We start from the raw sequence: 18575 nt of genomic DNA on the forward strand, positions 1-18575 counted from the left end.
GTTTAAAAATATATTAGAACGAAGATCAGATTGTGCAGAATAAATCATCTTCAATTTTTAAGTTATACACAACTTATTGTACCAACTGTATAATGTACTCTTACAGTGCGGTGATCTATTATTAATACATACTGTATGTACCGTACTGTCTTATTTTTATGTCTCATTCTCTCTCTCTCTCCCATTGATCATTGATTTGGTGCATCATAACAGTACTTTACAGGGTTCGTACGGGTCATGGAAATCCTGGAAAGTCATGGAAAAAAAAACCAGAATTTCAGAACTGGAAAAGTCATGGAAAATTGAAATTTTCATCGAAAGTCATGGAAATTTATTTCAAGTCATGGAAAAATTTCCTGAACAAAGAGAAAGGAACAGTAATGAAAGGAGCATTAGAAATCTTGAGTGATTTAACAGTATAGCACATAAAAGCTATTAAAAGTAAAAAATTCAACGATCCAAAAATCAAATCTGAATTTTGAAATCTCATTGCATCCACTTCTGTTGCAGCCGCTTGCCATTTTTTGCGATGTGATTTTACTGCCTGGACATTACTTATTTTGAATTTTCTGTTATTTTCAACACTTCTTATGTTTCATATTCTGTAGTAGCAAAATTTTTCGTTCTTAGTTTTGCCACGAACACTCAAAAAAAAAAAAAAAAAAAAAAAAAAAAAACGCTATTCAATTGCATGTGAGTTCGATTCCATCACTCGTAAGGACTTTATTTTTAAATTTATCAGAGTTTATCTTTTTTTGTTGAATATTTTATAAAATAAAGATCTTAAGTTAAGCGATAGAATACAGAAAAAGAGGAATTCTAATGCTCTAAAACAGTAGTGCCCAACATACTGCACGCAAAACTAATCCATGCGACCCACTGCTACGTTCAATGTCTGGGAATTAAATGTGTTCTGGAATTTCTGAACCTATTGATTTATATGCATTTGAAAATATGCAAATTTATAAACAAAACAAATATACTTTTGAATCAGATGATTGATTCATTACTGCATGATTTTTTTTCAAAAAAAGATCTGGTTTAGAAACATGAACTAAAAGAAGAACTAAACTATGTGGCTTTACTTCAAAGAACCAAAATACTGTCAAGTTACGTGAATGATTAAAGGCACTGTTGACACTAAAAGGTAACTTTGGAAGCAAATTTATTGAAACTTAGTGATGACTCATTCAACCTTTGTTCCATTCAATATCATTCTGCCTGTTTTTAAAAAAAAATATCAGACATTTAAGCATTATCATATTTGCTTCACTGCATTTTTACTTTACTTAAATTTATGTGATGAAGACAAATAAGAATAGTTTAGTTTTTTAAGTGTGCACTTATATTTTTAACATTACGAGTAAGTGCTTCAATGAGGCTGTGGCATTCATATAGACGTTTTGCTGATGCTCATTTCCAAATATTACCAAGTTTAAGATTAAATAGTGCTATTCTCTTCGTGTAACGAGGTCATGAAAATTTTCATTGAAGTCATGAAAAAGTCATGGAATTTTTTTATCCAAATAGAGTATGAACCCTGACTTTATGTTGAATAATGCTGCTTTTTAAAAATACGGGAAAATTTCAACTCTTTATGCAAGAAATGGTAATATATTGTTAAAAATGATTTAAAACACTTTAAAAGGTGTTTAAATTATCGAATATGATTGGGTATGTAAAAAAAAATCATATACACAACATTTTTCTACAATGCGAAATTTCGACGTGCGCAAAGAGTCTTGGAAGGCATCCCTTACACAAGTCGGGATCCGACGGTATATTGAAATACAGTAGAAGACCATTGCAACACACACTTTGGTACCAGAACTTTTGCGTTATGCAGGTTCTGGTGTTACATAAATCATTTCAAGTTTTGAAATTAATGTTCAGAATATAAATTCATGTTTGTGAAAATTGCAACAACAGGAAGAGCTCATTGGAAAGGAATAAAATTTATAGCACATATTATTCATAGTGCTACAAATAAACAATCAAACTTACAGATTAATGAGATAAAAATAACAGTTGTGAATTAGTATCGAATGTAGATACCCCACGCAGGTAAGTAAACTGTTAATCTAACACGCGAGCTAAACTCTTGAAATTCTAAAAATAGAGTCAACTCCACAGGTTACCAGATGCCTTCATGTCATATGTGAAAGTTAAATTGAAGATTTAAGTAACAGAAGTCAATTAAAACTAACTTCATTTTATCAAACAATAATAATAATTAACAACTGTAAATAGTAACATAATCATTACATGTTTCAACAGCATGCAACTAACTTAAGTTTCCTAAATATGTTTCAAAAATTCAAATCCTTAACATTCATAGCAAAAACCAACAGCCATTTTCCTATGCTAAGTTCCGGACGCCGCTTCAATAAGCGAGCATTCGTCAAAGAAACGGCTATCTGCAGTGGAAGGAATGAAAAACGCGAGCAGAAGTGATTCCTCCTCAATTCCTTCTACTTATATCCTACATCGCAAGATGCAGCACGTCACACCAGAATGGCGTACTTAAGATCCGCCTGGAAGCTTCTGGAATATTCTATCTATCCCATCTCAGCAGGAGATTGCGTCATCCATCCGCTCACGCACTGATGTCCTAACCTTGGAATCATTCATCCTACAATGTTTACTCATCGTAACTTTCTGATCCGCGACTCGTAACAAGCGTCCGTAACGGGACAAGACAACTGCTCACTCATTAATAAAGAAACAAGTGAGTAAATACATCTTACACTTGTCATTTAAGATGAATTGGTGAGAATAAATCCTGAATAGACATTTTGTGGCTATCACGAACCTGCACTTGTTTTGGTATCAAGTCATAGAGGTGCTGAATGTCAAATTGGGAATAGCATCTCATATGGCTTCAATCTGAAGCCAAAGTTCTTCCGTAGGCACTACCGGATGAGACACATGAGCGATTCTCCGACCAACTCAATCCGCGACATGCTCGATGGGCGTCTTATCCAGAGAACAGGCAGGCGAAGGAAGTAACGTAACCTGTCGTGCACCGAAGAACACTCGTATGTTATGTACGACATGTGAACGTGAATTGTCCTGCTAAAGTACTGCACCAGGACTGCTCTGAAGAAAAGGTAGTAACTCCGGCATCACAGCCTCCCTGAAGTAGCGATCGCTATTGTGGTTACTCCTAATTCAGCTTGATGGGACTGCCTTTGATATTCAATAGTGCTCCAGACCATGACACCTGGTGTTATGCCAGTATGACGTTGGATTACACGCTCTGGAAGGTGACGTCCCCTTTTGTAACGTCTGACGTGCAAAGGTCCATCATTATTGTGCTGATTAAATCTGGACTCATCTGAGAAGACGACCTGTTGCAAGTCTGCACACCACTGGGCGTGTTGGTGGGCCCATTGAAACCGAAAGTAACAATAGTTAAAGGTGAAGAGAATCTTGAATAGGAGAATCCTTGCAAGCATACCCTGGCGCAGCAGACATCAATGAACTGTGGATGCAGCAAATGTGGCGCCTGTAGCCATACTCCGATCTGCTAGCGTACAAGAGAACGTGAAATGATCCATCACAGCTAGGTGGGTGAGATGTCAGTAATCCTGTGTCGTCGTTCGGTTGCGTTAGCTATGGCAAGCCCATCGGCTAATTTCAGCTTCCCCTGTCCATCTTTTACAAATACGCATCTGAGTGTTGGCAAAAGCCATTATTTTGGTTCTTGGAGAGATTCGTAAAAGGCTTGAATGTATTTTAAACTGTTTAAAACTTGCCTGTAAATTCAAACCTATCCGAGAAAAACAGATTCCCGGTTTTAAAAGACGTAATTTATCCGGCGGAAGTATGAAATTCCTAGGTGACTAAACACCCAACAAGTCAATCACATGTTTCGCCCATCGGCGGACATGACGTCAGGCCTCAAGAGTTGAGTATCTTTCTGCTGAAAGCAGTGAAGAAGATAATTTAAAATAACAGCAGTTAAAATAGTAACTGTGTTGAGTTGCTTTGAGATGCAACAGATGCAAATTTTGATGATGTCAGGTCATTACGTCGGGGTAACTGTAATGGTTTAAATAGAAAGTCAATCAATCGATCTCTTATGATTTGCTTCCGTTCTGCAGACTGTTTGTTTTGATATGAGCATGTGAGCTCTGATTGATTTGTCCACGCAGGGGACGTGGAAGTTTATGAAAGAAATGTAAAATTAAAGTTCGTTTTGCCTGCTTGAAGTGCAGGATAAGTTCTAAAACAGTACCCTACGTTTAGAAGGCGGTTTTGTGAAAATAAAATTAAAAGAAATAAAGAGTTGATGTATAAGAATTAGGCTTAACAGGACCGGAGGACCGAAGCTGCTCATCCTAGGTTTCGAGCTGGTCGGACTGTACGGTTTCAGTGTGGGGAGAGGCATTTCTTCGACTGCGTGTCCCCTATTAGGGTGAGGTGACCTCTAATAGAGTCTACTACTGAATGTTCTCCTGTTTGGCAAAGAAACCAGGTAAATAATTTCCTGTACTGCATATGGTGAGGAGTCCTCTACTGTGGTATGGGTGTGCCTGGAATGCAGTGACCATTGACAGAGGATGGTCTGTCGTCCACGAGTAGACGTGTGGTTTTTTTCAACTCAAAAGTTCATCCTATTGATGGATGTGGCCTTCATGTTTTGTGTGCCAAGTGCTTATTTGTGGACTTCCAAGGGTATGAAATTTCTAAATAGTTTTTCTTGGACAGTACCAACAATGTGGCATGCTGTTTAGGGTTGTTTTATTGAGGATGTTTTAGAACTGAAATTTAGAGAAAACGAATAATGTGATATTTCTTGTTGATATATGTTGGAGGGGATATATTTAATTTGTTTATGGGGATTTGATTTTATAAATGTTGAATATTTGTTTTTCCTATTTATACTTATATATATGTTTCAAATAAAATGTTATTTAAATTGAAATTCAGTTTCCATTGCTTCATTTCTCCCGAACTTACCATTCCACATCCGTTGGTCCTTTTCCCGAGGGCCAACACTGAGTTGAGTCATTACACACTGTGCGGGCACTGGTTTCTCTATACGTAAGTTCACCCTTATGCATGCCAATCATGCAGCCCCATTTGAACTCTGTAACTTGTCCGTAAGACGCTCTCCGTTTTGGGACGAGTGATATTGAGTACTAGAGAAACATCTGCCATCAGCAGGTAATCATACAATGATTTCGAAAAACCTTTACAGCCCTCTATTAACAGAGTTTATGCCACAGTTCAGAGAGTGTTCCTCGGTCTACACATGCAGGGGTCGAAGTGGTCCTATATATCCTATATTTCCTATATTTTCAAAAAAAGTATGAAAATCGTCCTATATTTCCTATATTTTTGGAAAATGTCCTATATTTCCTATATTCCTGTTTTTTATCCAATTTATTTCTTTAAAACAACAGAAAATAAACTGTGTGACTTCGGATTTTTCGTCGAAAATACGTGTGCAAACGAATTTCAAATTAAAAAATGCAACTCACTAAATCCTGCAACAGGCATCTTCTCTCATTAGCTACAGTAATATGACGTCACTAGTGGGTGGAGTTTCGAGAACGAATTCTAAAGTTGGTTTTAGAATTTTGCGTTTGGCAACAGCAGTTTGTTTTGTTTTCCAGCGTGTTTTTTTTCCGGTTTTTGTTTTCGCGGGTATATTTTTGTGTTCAGTGCATTTTCTGATCGGAATGTTCTAATAGTCTTTTTGCAATCTTGTCTTTTTGGGGAATTTTATCGAACAAAATATCTATATATTTCGGCTACAAAGCATTGGTTATTTCCTATTAGTTCTCAACACAAAGACTGTTTTTATTTATTTATATAAGCTATGTTTGTGACACTTCTATCCCTGCAAAAATTGTGAGTTGCTGTTTTAATTATCAATAAATTTAACTTTTTTTTTTGTCCACAAAGTAAACTTTTTTTCAAAAATTATTCTTTCAACTATAGGAAAGTCATTTCAGGTGTAAGTTATAATAAATAATATGTATGTATTATTTGTTTTTTCATAACGAAACTATAAATATAATGTGTCCTATATTTGTCCTATATTTTTTGTGGAAAATGTCCTATATGTGACAAGTCGATCACTTCTACCCCTGCACATGCTCGACTTCTCTGTAATTCTAATCATTTGCATATCTTATCCTGCTATACATTTCCTGTGAATTTCAGTTCATTTGCATAATTCCTTCTTGGTGTTGCAATTTTCACAAACATGAGTGTGTATTTGCACATCAGAAAAAGTTTAAACCGCAATGAGTACTAAAGCACTAATTATGCAATTGATTATATATATACAGTCGAACCTCGTTATCACGAAGCCTTTGGGACTGTCAACAAAGTGTCGTCACAGCCAGAGCGACATCATAACCGGAATAGTTTAAAAAATTCATAGTTAAACATTAGTTAACTATAAAATTAGATTTAATGAAGAAATTAATACTGTTTATTTTTTTAATTAGATTTAACTAATGTAAATTTGAATTATTGGTAAATATAACAAAAATTATTCAAAAAAAAAAAAAAAATCACTTATTATTATTTTTTTTCAATTCTACAATACTTTCCAATAAAATGTTTGATACATTTTTGAATAACATTTGTTACACTCCTTCTTCCATGAAATTACCAGCAAGAAACAACTCTTTTTACTTTTGTATGTAATTTGATTAGGTTTTGACGGCTAAGCCCCACCTTTTGAAGGTGAAAAAACCCTTTCTAATCCTTTTATCCACTTTAAGAGTTGTCTCTTTTCAATCGAATGAGGAGCCCTTTATCTCTTTTTCCTCTCATAGGAGAAGCTTGTTGTGACCACCTATAGCTTAACGTAGCTGTAGTCTTTCTCTTCTCTTGCTGTTTCCCTCATCCAGTATTACGATCCACCTGCTTTGAATTCCTTTCTATTGTCGCTCTTGTCAAAGTCTGAAACCTGCACCTTTCAGAACTTATCTATTCGCCTCTCATCATTGTCAAGGTGTCATGCCTGGTCAAATCTCTAGTCAGAGTCCGAAGTTCCTACAACAAACATTTCCAGATGTCTTCATTATTTTACTGAACATTTTCAGTTGCAAAGAAATATTTCATCCAGTCTGTGCAGCTCAAAGCGTCGTCGTAACCAGAGTTGCGCAAAAAAACTGTTGTAAAATCCGGAGCCACTTAACATTAAAATTATATGGCATAAGTTCGGAACTTTGAAAAAGTGACGTGACATCCAGAGTGTTGTGAAATTCGGGTGTCGCAATAACGTGGTTTGACTGTATATTTTCATGCTGAAATAAATATTTTTTACTATCAAAAGAAAGTCAATTCTACTGCCCTTTGTAGCAGACATCACACCTGGACAGAAAACCTGCCCTTGACTTAATCAGTACAGCAAAGCCATGCAGACGTGAATGCATTTATGTGTTGCAAGAAGAAAAAAAATAACTTCAATTTTTAATTTAGAATTCCAGAAATAATAATTTAACAAAAATAAGAATATGAGATTATTGTGGCAAAAAGGCACTGGCATATTTTGGTGACTTATTAATGTAGATAAATGTATGTATTTATGTTTTTTATTTCTGCAGCATAATATTTTTGTATAATACAACCTTCAAAAACTTGTATTTTACTTAATATTTCACCTTGTTTTAGATAGCACTCAGATTTATTTTATTTTTTTATACCGATAAAGCCATAAATTTATAAGAACATAACTAGTAAAACTTCCAGGTTTCAAAAGTTTTTAATTTTTTGGTATATCTGTTCTAGCTTAAGAAGTATATTGCATTAAGTTCTGAGTGAACGGGCTAACCCAGTTTTGGATTCACCTCAAGTTAAGAAAAAATAAAGTTAGATTTTTTCTGTAAATGGATTTTAGTTCCTTTAAGCATATAATTTTCTGCTCGAAAAATAAGAGCAAAATTAAAAAAGGTTTGGCAACCCATTTTTGTCGAAGTTCTGTGGAAAGACCCTATATCAAAAAGTTGCTTTATTTGTTAAAATGTTGATTATGCTTCTTAATTTTTTCAGAAGGAGGAAAACATGATGAAGTTTTGACAGAGGAAACTTCTGAAAATAGCTCCCAATCCATCACTTTCAAAGAAGAGGAAAGAGCCACGTGCGAATTACCCCCTTCATTAGACAACAGAAAAGATCCATCTCCTGCTATTGAAACTGGTATGAAAGCAATCAAGCTGATTGAAAATTACTCATCACATAGTGATGAAGAAAATGAAAACGATGGGAAATCTAGCTACGATAATCAGGATGAAAGGAAAAGATCTCGTAAAAGATCTCCTGATAGAGGAAGAGATACGGATTACAAGAGGAGTCGTTATAGCATCGAAGAGGATAGAAGTGATTATCATGAGGAAGGATATTCTAACTTTGATGAATATGGAGAAAATCAAACATATTATTGCAAAGTAAGTTGATTTACTTGATCTGGGCCATCAATTTTCCAAAACTTTCGCACTGCTTGTTTCAAAAATGTATTTATTCACACTCCAGGGGGGAAAAGAAAATGAAAATGGAGGAAAAGAGAACTTTACGAAACTCTTTATGAGTTGACTTTGGACCTACACTTGAACCTCAAACATGACAGGACCGAACCGACAGAATTGGCAAGTTTGTAGCAATTTTTAATTTTGGAGACCACATAAAAAAACATTTTTTTATGACTGTAACAACATACAAATGCAAAATTTCCCTTATGAAAATAAAGGAGAGTAAAAGTAACTGATTGAATAATAAAATTGGGTTAAGTGACATTAAAAACTAGGTTAAGAGTTTGGAAAATTTGAAATTTTTTCATGAATTTTCCATTTGGTTGATTATTTTTGTTTTTCAAAAAAGAAATGTGATAAGATAGGAAAAAAAGTAAAAGCAAAATTTTACTGATATTAATTTGAAATAAAAGCAAGAATTGACAAAATCGTAATCGCAAAAACGTGAACTCTGCAAAAATCACGATCGCAAAAACAAAACCTTTGCATACAAGACTTTGAAAACCGATTATTTATTGCATTTTATTTTCCATTTCTTTAAATGGTTTACCTCCAAAACATTGATGAAACCTTTCCGATGTTTTATGAAAACATCGGGGGGGGGGGGGGGGGGGGGGGGGGGGGGGGGGGGGGGATGGGTCATTGATATGAAGATTTCGCTAATATCATCAGCAGTTAGTCAAATCACTGACATTGATACACATATAGAAATATTTGGTGTTCAGTTAAAAGATATTAATTACATTTCGTGAGAAATGCGACAATAGGTTGTAGTAATATTATTTCAAAGTTAAAATTGGGTAAAAGGAAGATTTATGAGATTTTCTGATTTTTGAGGTTTAGCAGTATTTTGATTTTTGTCTTTCTGTCTGTGTTATAATCATTATTGATTTATTTGTTTCACATTTTTTCGTTCGATTCTCAGTTTTCTAATTTTATAATTTTTTCCTTTGTTTTCAATTTTCACTTTGATTTTCCCGCATCTTTTACTAGATTTAAAGATTTGCTCTCCGAAGTGCGTATCAATATATTTTAGTTTTATTTTCATTAATTTTTTTTTGCTTATGCAATAGCGAATTATAGAAAAATACTAAAGCGAATTTTCTTTACAGGAGCAGGGCTTATGTAACTTTAATGCCACTCAATTACAAATTGGTTTAAATCTGCTTTTCATTTTTAACATTTATTATTGGAATTTAGAACATTTGTTGTAGTTTTAGTGATTTAAATAACCATGCTATTCTTAAGACTTGGGAGTTGAAACGCTTTGCATGGTCTGGGAAAGCTGCTTCCAATTGATCTTTTGCAATTTACAGTTATTTAATGGAATGCTTGCTAGATATTAAGGTATTGAGAAAATTCAAACAGGACTTGTTTTATCTATATATTAGCAAAAATGTAAAGTCAAAGAAATTGTGAAAGGAAGTCTGTAGCGGGGCCTACGTCAAGGAGACCCCGTTGCACCAACAGCCTTGAAATATGGTATAAAATTACTTCGAGCCGCACAGGGCTTGCACCTGGAGTTTTTTATTTTAAATTTTGAGTTTTTTAAGCTAAAATTCCATGTAAATTGGCTATTAAGGGGATTTGAAAGATTACTCACACCCCTTAACCTTCTATATCATTCGAACGAGATTTATTTTCTGCATCTAATAAAGCTTGTTCCATTTACTGACTTTGTGGCACTTAGACAGAGTTTGAAAGCAGTTTTTTTCTTCTGGATTGGACAATAGCGATGTGAATCTTCAGTTGGCAGAGTTTAAGGAAAATCTAGCGAATACGGTTGGGGATTATGTTTTCTTTAGGAGAAAGGGTGTCAACACTAAAATTTGGCCAATGTGGTTCTCCAGGGAAACTAAAGACGTTCTAAATTACAAGCAAGCGGCTTTTCATAGGTTTAGAGAAATAGGTCAGAGTGCAGATAGGCTCCAATATTGTAAGGCAAAGCGTGAATTTAAGTATTTGGTACGGATTCAGAAAAGAGAGTTGGAGCTTGTTTGAAAACAAACTGTTTTCAAACATTTTGTTTTCGAACATTAACTGTTTTCAAACATCTTTATTTTTACGTAACATTTCAGGAACAGTTAAAATATAAACTTTATATTATAACTGTTCCTGCATTTTTTTATCTGTTCCTATTAATTACCAAGCAGAACTTGATTAATCAGTAAATTTTAATAGCATTCAATTAAACAATTGAAAGTGGAATGGAGGGGAGGGGGTAGGAAGTAAGGGAGGTAAGTTTTATAAGTTTTACTTCGGCTGTATGTTTGTGAAAAATCACTGCTCTCGCATACAATGTGTGTCTGCAATTTTTTGATATGGAAGTGTAAAAAATGATTATTTCTTTGATGATCCAAGAATATCTGGAGAGGATTGAGGGACCCAACTTCTAGTACTTTCTAGAAAGTTTTGAATGAAGAGTTTTTCAAAAACAAAGTGTGAAAATTGCAATTGCAGGCAGTTTTTGAAGTTTGGAGAATTAAAGGAATTTCTCTCCTGGAATGTTTTGAAAAAGGCTGAAATCTTTAAAAAGTTTAGGCTGTCTTTAGTGTTGTAAAAATAAAAGGATTTAGAAGGTTTTTTTTTTTTTTTTTTTGAAAAAATACTAAGCTGAAGGTTTCAAAATGCAAATTTAGGCAGCCTTTGGTGAACTTGAGAAAAGTTCTTCGATTGTTCCTACCCGAAAGTTTTTCTAATCTGAAGCATTAAAACTTAATTTTAGACTATATTTGAATGACTTAGAGGGAAAAAGGATTTTGTTGACTTTCTCCACATAAATGTTTGAGACTGATGCCTTATTGGTAACCTTTGGGAAGGAGTTTGGAGATTCTCTCTCTATCATTTTTTGAAGCTGAAGTATTAGAAACTTTGTTTTAGGCTGTCTTTGAGAGTAAGAGAAGGGAAGATACTAAGGGTCTCCCCTAAAAAACTTTGGAAGCTTGTTTTAAAATGTTTCATCTGTTTTAGGTCACGATCAAGGTTAAGGGATGAGGTGATCTTTCTAGAAAAATTCCAAAACGGAGTCTTAAGAATAGTCAAAACTGGTGTTTTTAAATGTTCAGGTAAAAATCTCCCCCCCCCCTCCGACAAGTAGTAGTCCGAAGGGGCAATGTCCGGTGAATACAATGTCCAGTGGGTGGGGTAGGACTTCTTACTTTTGTGTTTCCAAATAGTAGGGTGTATAAAAAAAGCTCTTTTTCCGAAATTCAATTTGTCAAGTTGATAAAAAGTTGCCCTACCGACCCACATCTTAAATAAAATTTTTTATCCAAATCAAAAAATATTTAGGTATTCCGCACAAGGCTTAAAGTTTATAAATTTTTCCCATAAACCAAGTTTTTCTTTAAAAAAAATTTTAAAATAAGGAAACATGATAAAAATTTTAAAGTTGAAAGTTGTGATTAATAAAGGCGGGAACTATCGTCAAATAAAAGGTTTTTCTCTCATGCTGAATTTAGGTTCCCTCATAGTATGCAAAAAAAAAGTTTTTTTTTTTTTTAAGTTAGAATTTTCAATATAAATTATTAGCTTTAATTTTTTTTTGCAAATGTTAGTTTAAAAATTTCTTTGGGAATAAAGAATTTTTACTACATTTCTTTAAACTTTATAGATAAAAATCATTTGAATTAAGTTCCTGATTATATTGTGAGATTCGTTTTGTGAAGTTAAAAAAAAATAAATAAATAAAGGTTATAAAATAATCTTGCAAACATTGTTTTCATTTTATTTACATGGAAGTATGTTATTAAATATAAATAACTAAACACCAAAACAAATGTAGAATATTAGTGTATTGTCATTATACCAAGCTTTTCTGTACTACTGTTTTTCAACAACTCTAATGATGCGCGAGTTTTGCTGAAGGCTTTTTCAGTACAGCATTTGTAGAGTACTGCAAAATCACATAATAATAAGCAACTATCGTTTGGTACACTAAAGTGTGCCCTTCGCTTCATATGGGATGGGAAGAGATTTTTGCCCAAAAAATAATGCGATTAATGAAAACGGGGGCTATGACTCGACAGCAGTTAGTTTTACGGAGTTTAAATAATTGTGAACATTTAGCAAAAGATCTCCACAAAACTCATGACTTTCTAACAGTTTTTCTAATATATTTTTTTTCTTATGGGAGTCATGCTTGGCTTTAACTCCAGAAGTGCCAATTTAGGACAAATACCATGTCTTTGATTTGTGTACTTCTGTATTCAATTTAATAACGTTAACGTTGGTCATTGTATCAGTGTATTTGATTCATTACAGCGGGGAGTCCATGCTGACTGGTTTTACCAAGTCACAGTCTCAATGAAAAATTTTATGTAACTTCGCAAATTTTACCTCTTAGTTAAAAGAGGCATTCAAAAACTTGTGCCGCCTAACTTACTGAGAGTCATTCTGTCTTTCATCCAATTTGCCTGTTTGCCGAATATTGCAGGTTTGCCAGCTAATTCATCCAGCATAATTTTCAAGGTACCACCTTCATTTATAATGTCAGCTTCATGTTGACAAAAAGATTGGCAGGAATTTTCTATATGTTGTGTTAGAGAGCATAAGTAATGATAGGTTTTTCATTGCATTCTTCTTCGGAGAAAAATATTGTGCTCTTTTAGTAAGTTAAAGGTTTTGAGCATTTTCCTTAAGCTTACTGAAGCGTTCCAACATTATTCTGGCTACTCCTGTGGGTTTTGCAATCTGTACTGCACTATCTTAGTTTTTTCTTAAGCCCAAATTTCTGTCGTGAATTTTAGTGACGGTTTTCATAAACGTTTATAATTTCTATCCATTTTCTCAATTGCTGAAGGTATGAAACTGAAACCTTGAATGAGAAAACAAATTCACTTTCATCGTTCATTATATGAGACATAAAGGTTTTCTTGCAGAAATACGAGGAAAGCGATTCAAACTTCAAATGATGCTTGTGAAAATATTCGTTTTATGAGCAGCAAAAGTCGGAAAACGTTTACATAGAAAATATTTGCTGGATTGGAAATCTTGCTGGATTTTGCTCTCAATCCCGCTGGATTAACTCCGCAAAATATCATGCGGGACCCCGCAGGATTCGGGTTCGGGATTGGAAGCACTATTTCAAACCGAGCTGCATAGCCTTGTTAAATGCTTTTTTTTGATGAAAATCTCGGAAATTTAGAATAAATGCTGAAGACCTGTATAATGATATTTTTCCCCCCTTACTTTTTTCTCTGACTATACTATGTGCATTTTTCAACTTGAAAATTTTTTAACACTTTTCTGTTGTACAAAAAAAAAATTGGGAAAAGTATTGATTTTTTGAAGAAAATTATAAACTTTAGGCCTCATGCGGGACACCTAAATATTTTTTGATTTTGATAAAAAATTTTATGTAATATGTGGGTTGGTAGAGGCAACTTTTTATCAACTTGACAAATTGAATTTCAAAAAAAAAAAAAAAAAAAGTTTTTTTCGATACATCCTACCAAGTAGGCTTTGACCAATATGTGGCGGAGCGTAGTAATGCTGTAAAATCATCTTGTCGTGTCTCTGCTCGTAAAATGACCGCTTTTCCTTCAGTGCTTGGAATAATTGCTTTAATTGTATTCTGCAGCGATGTACCATGATGTTTTCATCTGGTGTTCAAGCAGCTCATTATAAACTAGACCCAGCTGATTTCCCCAAATACAGAGAAGAAGCTTGAAACCATGGATGTTCATTTTTACTGAAGATGTTGTTGCAGGGCCGGGTTTACCCTACGTTTTTCTACTCTTTAGGTTATCATAGTGTATCTATTTTTCATTGCCAGTTGCAGTATGATACGAAAATCATTTCCTTTTCTGCCATTGAAGCAACTGCCGTATGTGAAAAGAAGTCGTTCGACATCTCTCTGCTTCAACTGGTCCCATGATGGTCATCCAATGATCTTGCTTTTGAATCATTCACTCTCCCCCTAATGCTTTTAAATTTGTTATGTAATCAACTCCAAATAATTCTGCAAGTTCAGCTAGCGTTTGAAAATTCAGAGCATTATTTATCTCCAAGATCAAAACCATTATTTTTAAAGTGTCTAAGCCAAAATCTACAGGTTGTTTCAGACAGCACCATTGCCGTCTGCACAAGAATTCTGTGAGTATTTACTGCAGATTATTATTATTATTTGATAGGAACAATGCAGTTGAATTCCCGCAAATACTCTTTTTCTGGCATGAAAGTCGACATATTTAGGCTTTAAAAATGAAAATTGTTTGCATTTCCGCAAAATAACATGCACTGCATTTCAAGTTCTCTTATAGTGCTTGTATATAGATGTGTCACTATCATAAATTAGTGCAATCAACTCCGGAAAGACTGGCTTCTGTAAAACAGCAAGAACTCATCCAGGTACCCAATATTTCATGTAATATATTCTTCCTCCTGATGGCTGCTGGTTTAACTCTCCCTTCGGTCCAATTCCAAACTTCTTAGTACAGTTAAATTGGAAGGTATAAGGGCTTCTGAGGTGCCAATACATTGAAAAAGTTTTGGAAATTCTACTCAAAAGCATCAACATTATACATAAGATAAAGCATTAAAATCAGAATGTTTGAAAAGAAGATGAGGGAAAGAGTACTGGGTAAAATTGTGACCTATGTATGGCCAAGGGTATACATGGCTAGGGGAAGCTGCTGTACCCACGGATGGTTGTACCTACGGACTTTGGTCGGGAAATTCCAGGCATCGTCAATAGGGATCCTAATTGGGGTTCAGCGTGTGTGTCACAGCCCTCTCCAATACCCCCAGAAAGTTTCTACATCATCTAACGAACATTTAAGATTCTATCGCAATTTTTCGGTTTTAGTAGGATCTGAGTTTTAAAAAAAAAACAATTTCTTTCTTTTTACTTCGTCGTGCATTGTATTATTCATTTTTGCTGTAGGTATCATGATTCCCTACATTTTGAAGGTTTTGTTTCTGATTTTTGATGTTGTAAAACTGGTCCTGTCGATGTGACTGCCTTGCAAAACCAAAATGACATACCTTTGTACCCAAGGACACACAACCATGTGTACCCACGGGCAGCAATTTTTAGTCTCCTTGGGTCACACCTGAGTCTTCTTGCAATGTGAAGTACCTCAAAATGGTGCCTTGTCATCAACGTCCAAAATTTGCTTTTATCAATGATGATGAATTAGAAGTACGACTTGAAAATATAGTGTTGAAGTAGAATATAGAGTTCACTGACGTTAAAAATTAAGGAAAATTAAAAAAATTGAAAACAACCTCCGATTAATTTTCAAAGTTTAATTTCTGTTGGATATGTTATTTAATGTTATTTTCAATGGATGTTTGAAATATTTCAATAAAAAATGGCTTATGAAAATGCATTGAGTGTAAATTAGTTCCTCAGACCTATTTATATATTATTGTTTTATATGTCCATGTTTACAAAGGCATCTGTCCGCGGTGTGAACGGGTTGCTGTACCCAAGGACAAAAAAGAATGTTTTTAAGAAATTTTTTTTGAGGTTGAAAGCTTTGAGATTTTTACCTGACAAAAATTGCCAAATTAGATAAGTTGTAGTATCTGCCAGAAAAGTTTTCCGATCGATTAACCATTCCAAGAGACCAGCAAGAATTGAAAAGTAAATTTTGTCAGTGGGTACAGCAGCTTCCCCTATGTATTTCTAAATGAGTGATTTGTGGATGAAAGTAAAATTAAGTTAGATTTTGTGTGTGTGTGTGTGTGTGTTTTTTTTTAAAGTTATTTATTCATTTTTTTTATGTTCGAAAATCGACATCAGACCCCGAAGAGTTCCTATTTTTCCTACTTTTTCCTACTTTTTAGAGCTCTCTCCTTATTTTCCTACTTTTTCCTTTTTTTTCCTACTTTTTCTTTTTTTAGTATAGCACTTCTAATTGTGCATTGATTCTTATTTTTACAATGCCACATCGATAATTTTCTGCATGTTTCAATTTTGAAAAGCAAAAGAAACAAGCGGATCCTGAGCTTTTCATTGACCCACTACAGTAATTTCTGGAAGTAACGTCGCAGCGTTTGCGGTTTAAAGTTAAATTTTCGCAAGTGACATTTTTGCCGTTGTGGCGTTTATGATCGGCGTTTCCTTTTATCTCGCCGACTTCAGTCCTACTGTTTTAGCGAAACAATAAAGAAATAGATACTGGCACATTCTGATGCAACTATATATTATTTACCCGTTAATTAGAAGTTTTAATTAAAGTAAATGGCCCACTTCAAAAAGTGCGAGAAAAGCCGAAAATTTCCTATTCGCCAATTTTTTGTATAGTTGATTACAAGTGAAATGGAGCTCTATTTAAACAGAAAGGGAATGTAAAACCTTAAATGGAACGTAAGGAAGCAAAAAATGAAAAACCTGTACACTGTATATATTTTATTGATGTTAGTACAAAATAAAAGCTACAGATAACAGAAATTCGAAAAAACGAACCACTTCAAAAATAATCGAGGAAACTAACTTTTTTTTCATACATAAACATAAGTATTGTTCATTCTAAATCGCAAACATGATTATAAAATTTATAACATTTCATTTTTTCCCTTGCAAAAAGTATTTGCAAAAAAAAAAGAGAGAGGAAAAAAAAGCCACTGCAAAACCTAGATGGGCAAAACGTTCCCGATTTTTCTAGTCAATTTAAATGCGAGATTCCGTTTTTATTTTTTTACTTTTTAAAAGTTCGGGGATAGAGCCACAAACAAATATTTACTGATTTTTTTATTTTTTAATGGTTATTTTCGACTCTGATATATCATCAATATCGAGGTGTTGCTCATCATTTTTATTTGCTGATGGGTTTATGGCAGTGCGGCATTCTGCACATTTTCTTTAAAAAATTTTTTTGACAGACTCTTTTCTGGGTGCGGCAATTATACCGATGCGGCGTATCTACTGTAAGTTATTGTACTCAGGGCGCCTTATCAAAGGGGGGGGGGGAGAGATATATGCAGGCATTTGATGCCAGGTGCTCCCCCTCACTCTCAATTTCGTAAACAATTTCCGATTGAATATTTTTATTGTATGGTGAGGATTGAGAGAAACTACATGCCTTCCCTTTTATGCACAGAGAAACATTAGTAACTGACCTTTGTCTTTGATAAAAATGTTATGTTTACCATCATGTTTTTTTTTTTCCGTGACAAAAATTTTGGAACAAGAAGGAGGTAAAAATCATCAAACCAATAAAACAATATTCGTTTTTATTGCTTGATTAAAATTAAAACTGGCCCGTCATTTTGATTTTTCCCCGTGGGTGGCTAGCGAAGGATGTATACTGTGAATTCAAGTTTTATCTGAAAACAACAAAAACCGCACAAACTCGTGTATAGTTAATGTTGAATGCTAAAAATACATAACATAATACAAACCCTTCAATTTACTTATTTCGTTATTTATTTAGTTTTATTATTTTGTCATAAATTTTATGTCCCATATTTAAGAACAAATTTATTTTAGTTCTGCACTTTCAGTCTATTTCCTTTTTTTCAAATTCAAACATCTGCCCCTGCTTATGCAAAAATGCATGTTAGCTGCTGATTATTTTTAACTAAAACTAATTTAATTTTGCTTTGCTTTTTGTATCATAGTTTATGACAACAGGAGCTGAAAGTGTTAGTATTTTCAAATGATAAATGGATGCTCTCGAAGGAATGTTTTCGTTTCTGACGAAACAAATCTTTAACAAAAATGGTTTTATTACACCAAAATATAAATTTTATTTATTTATTTTTTTTTTGCGGTCGCTATATTGCATTTTATTCTTTAACTATTAAAAATGTTATTACTGTATTGTTGAAATGTGTTTCTTTGTTTGAATTTTTTTTTTTTCATATTTTTGTATAATTAATATCTTTGTCTTGTATTAAATTCCTTTGATACTTCAAAAGTACTGTTGGTTTATTTTTGGGACAGTTTTAAATCAAAGATACTATTAGTTTATTTTACATTACAAATAAAATTTACGCTAAATTTGTTTCTTCTTGACGTGTGTGTAGTCCTATCTCTTCTTATTTTTTCCTACTTTTAAAGTGATTTCTTTCCTACTTTTCCTAGTTTTTTAATTTTTGATTCCTTATTTCCTACTTTTTCCCTCCAAA

The 18575-nt window shown here is 33.8% G+C and overlaps 1 protein-coding gene across 1 annotated transcript in view; it reads left to right on the top strand.

The window, feature by feature from the left end:
• Positions 1-18575, top strand: part of LOC129229865 (uncharacterized) — a 255772-nt gene that overhangs the window by 85674 nt on the left and 151523 nt on the right. Inside the window, exon 6 of the mRNA XM_054864242.1 lies at positions 8020-8414. Coding sequence (XP_054720217.1) covers positions 8020-8414 — 395 coding nt within the window. The remainder of the gene's footprint in view (positions 1-8019; positions 8415-18575) is intronic.

This window comes from Uloborus diversus, chromosome 9 (genome assembly GCF_026930045.1).
Source record: "Uloborus diversus isolate 005 chromosome 9, Udiv.v.3.1, whole genome shotgun sequence".
NCBI lineage: Eukaryota > Metazoa > Arthropoda > Arachnida > Araneae > Uloboridae > Uloborus > Uloborus diversus.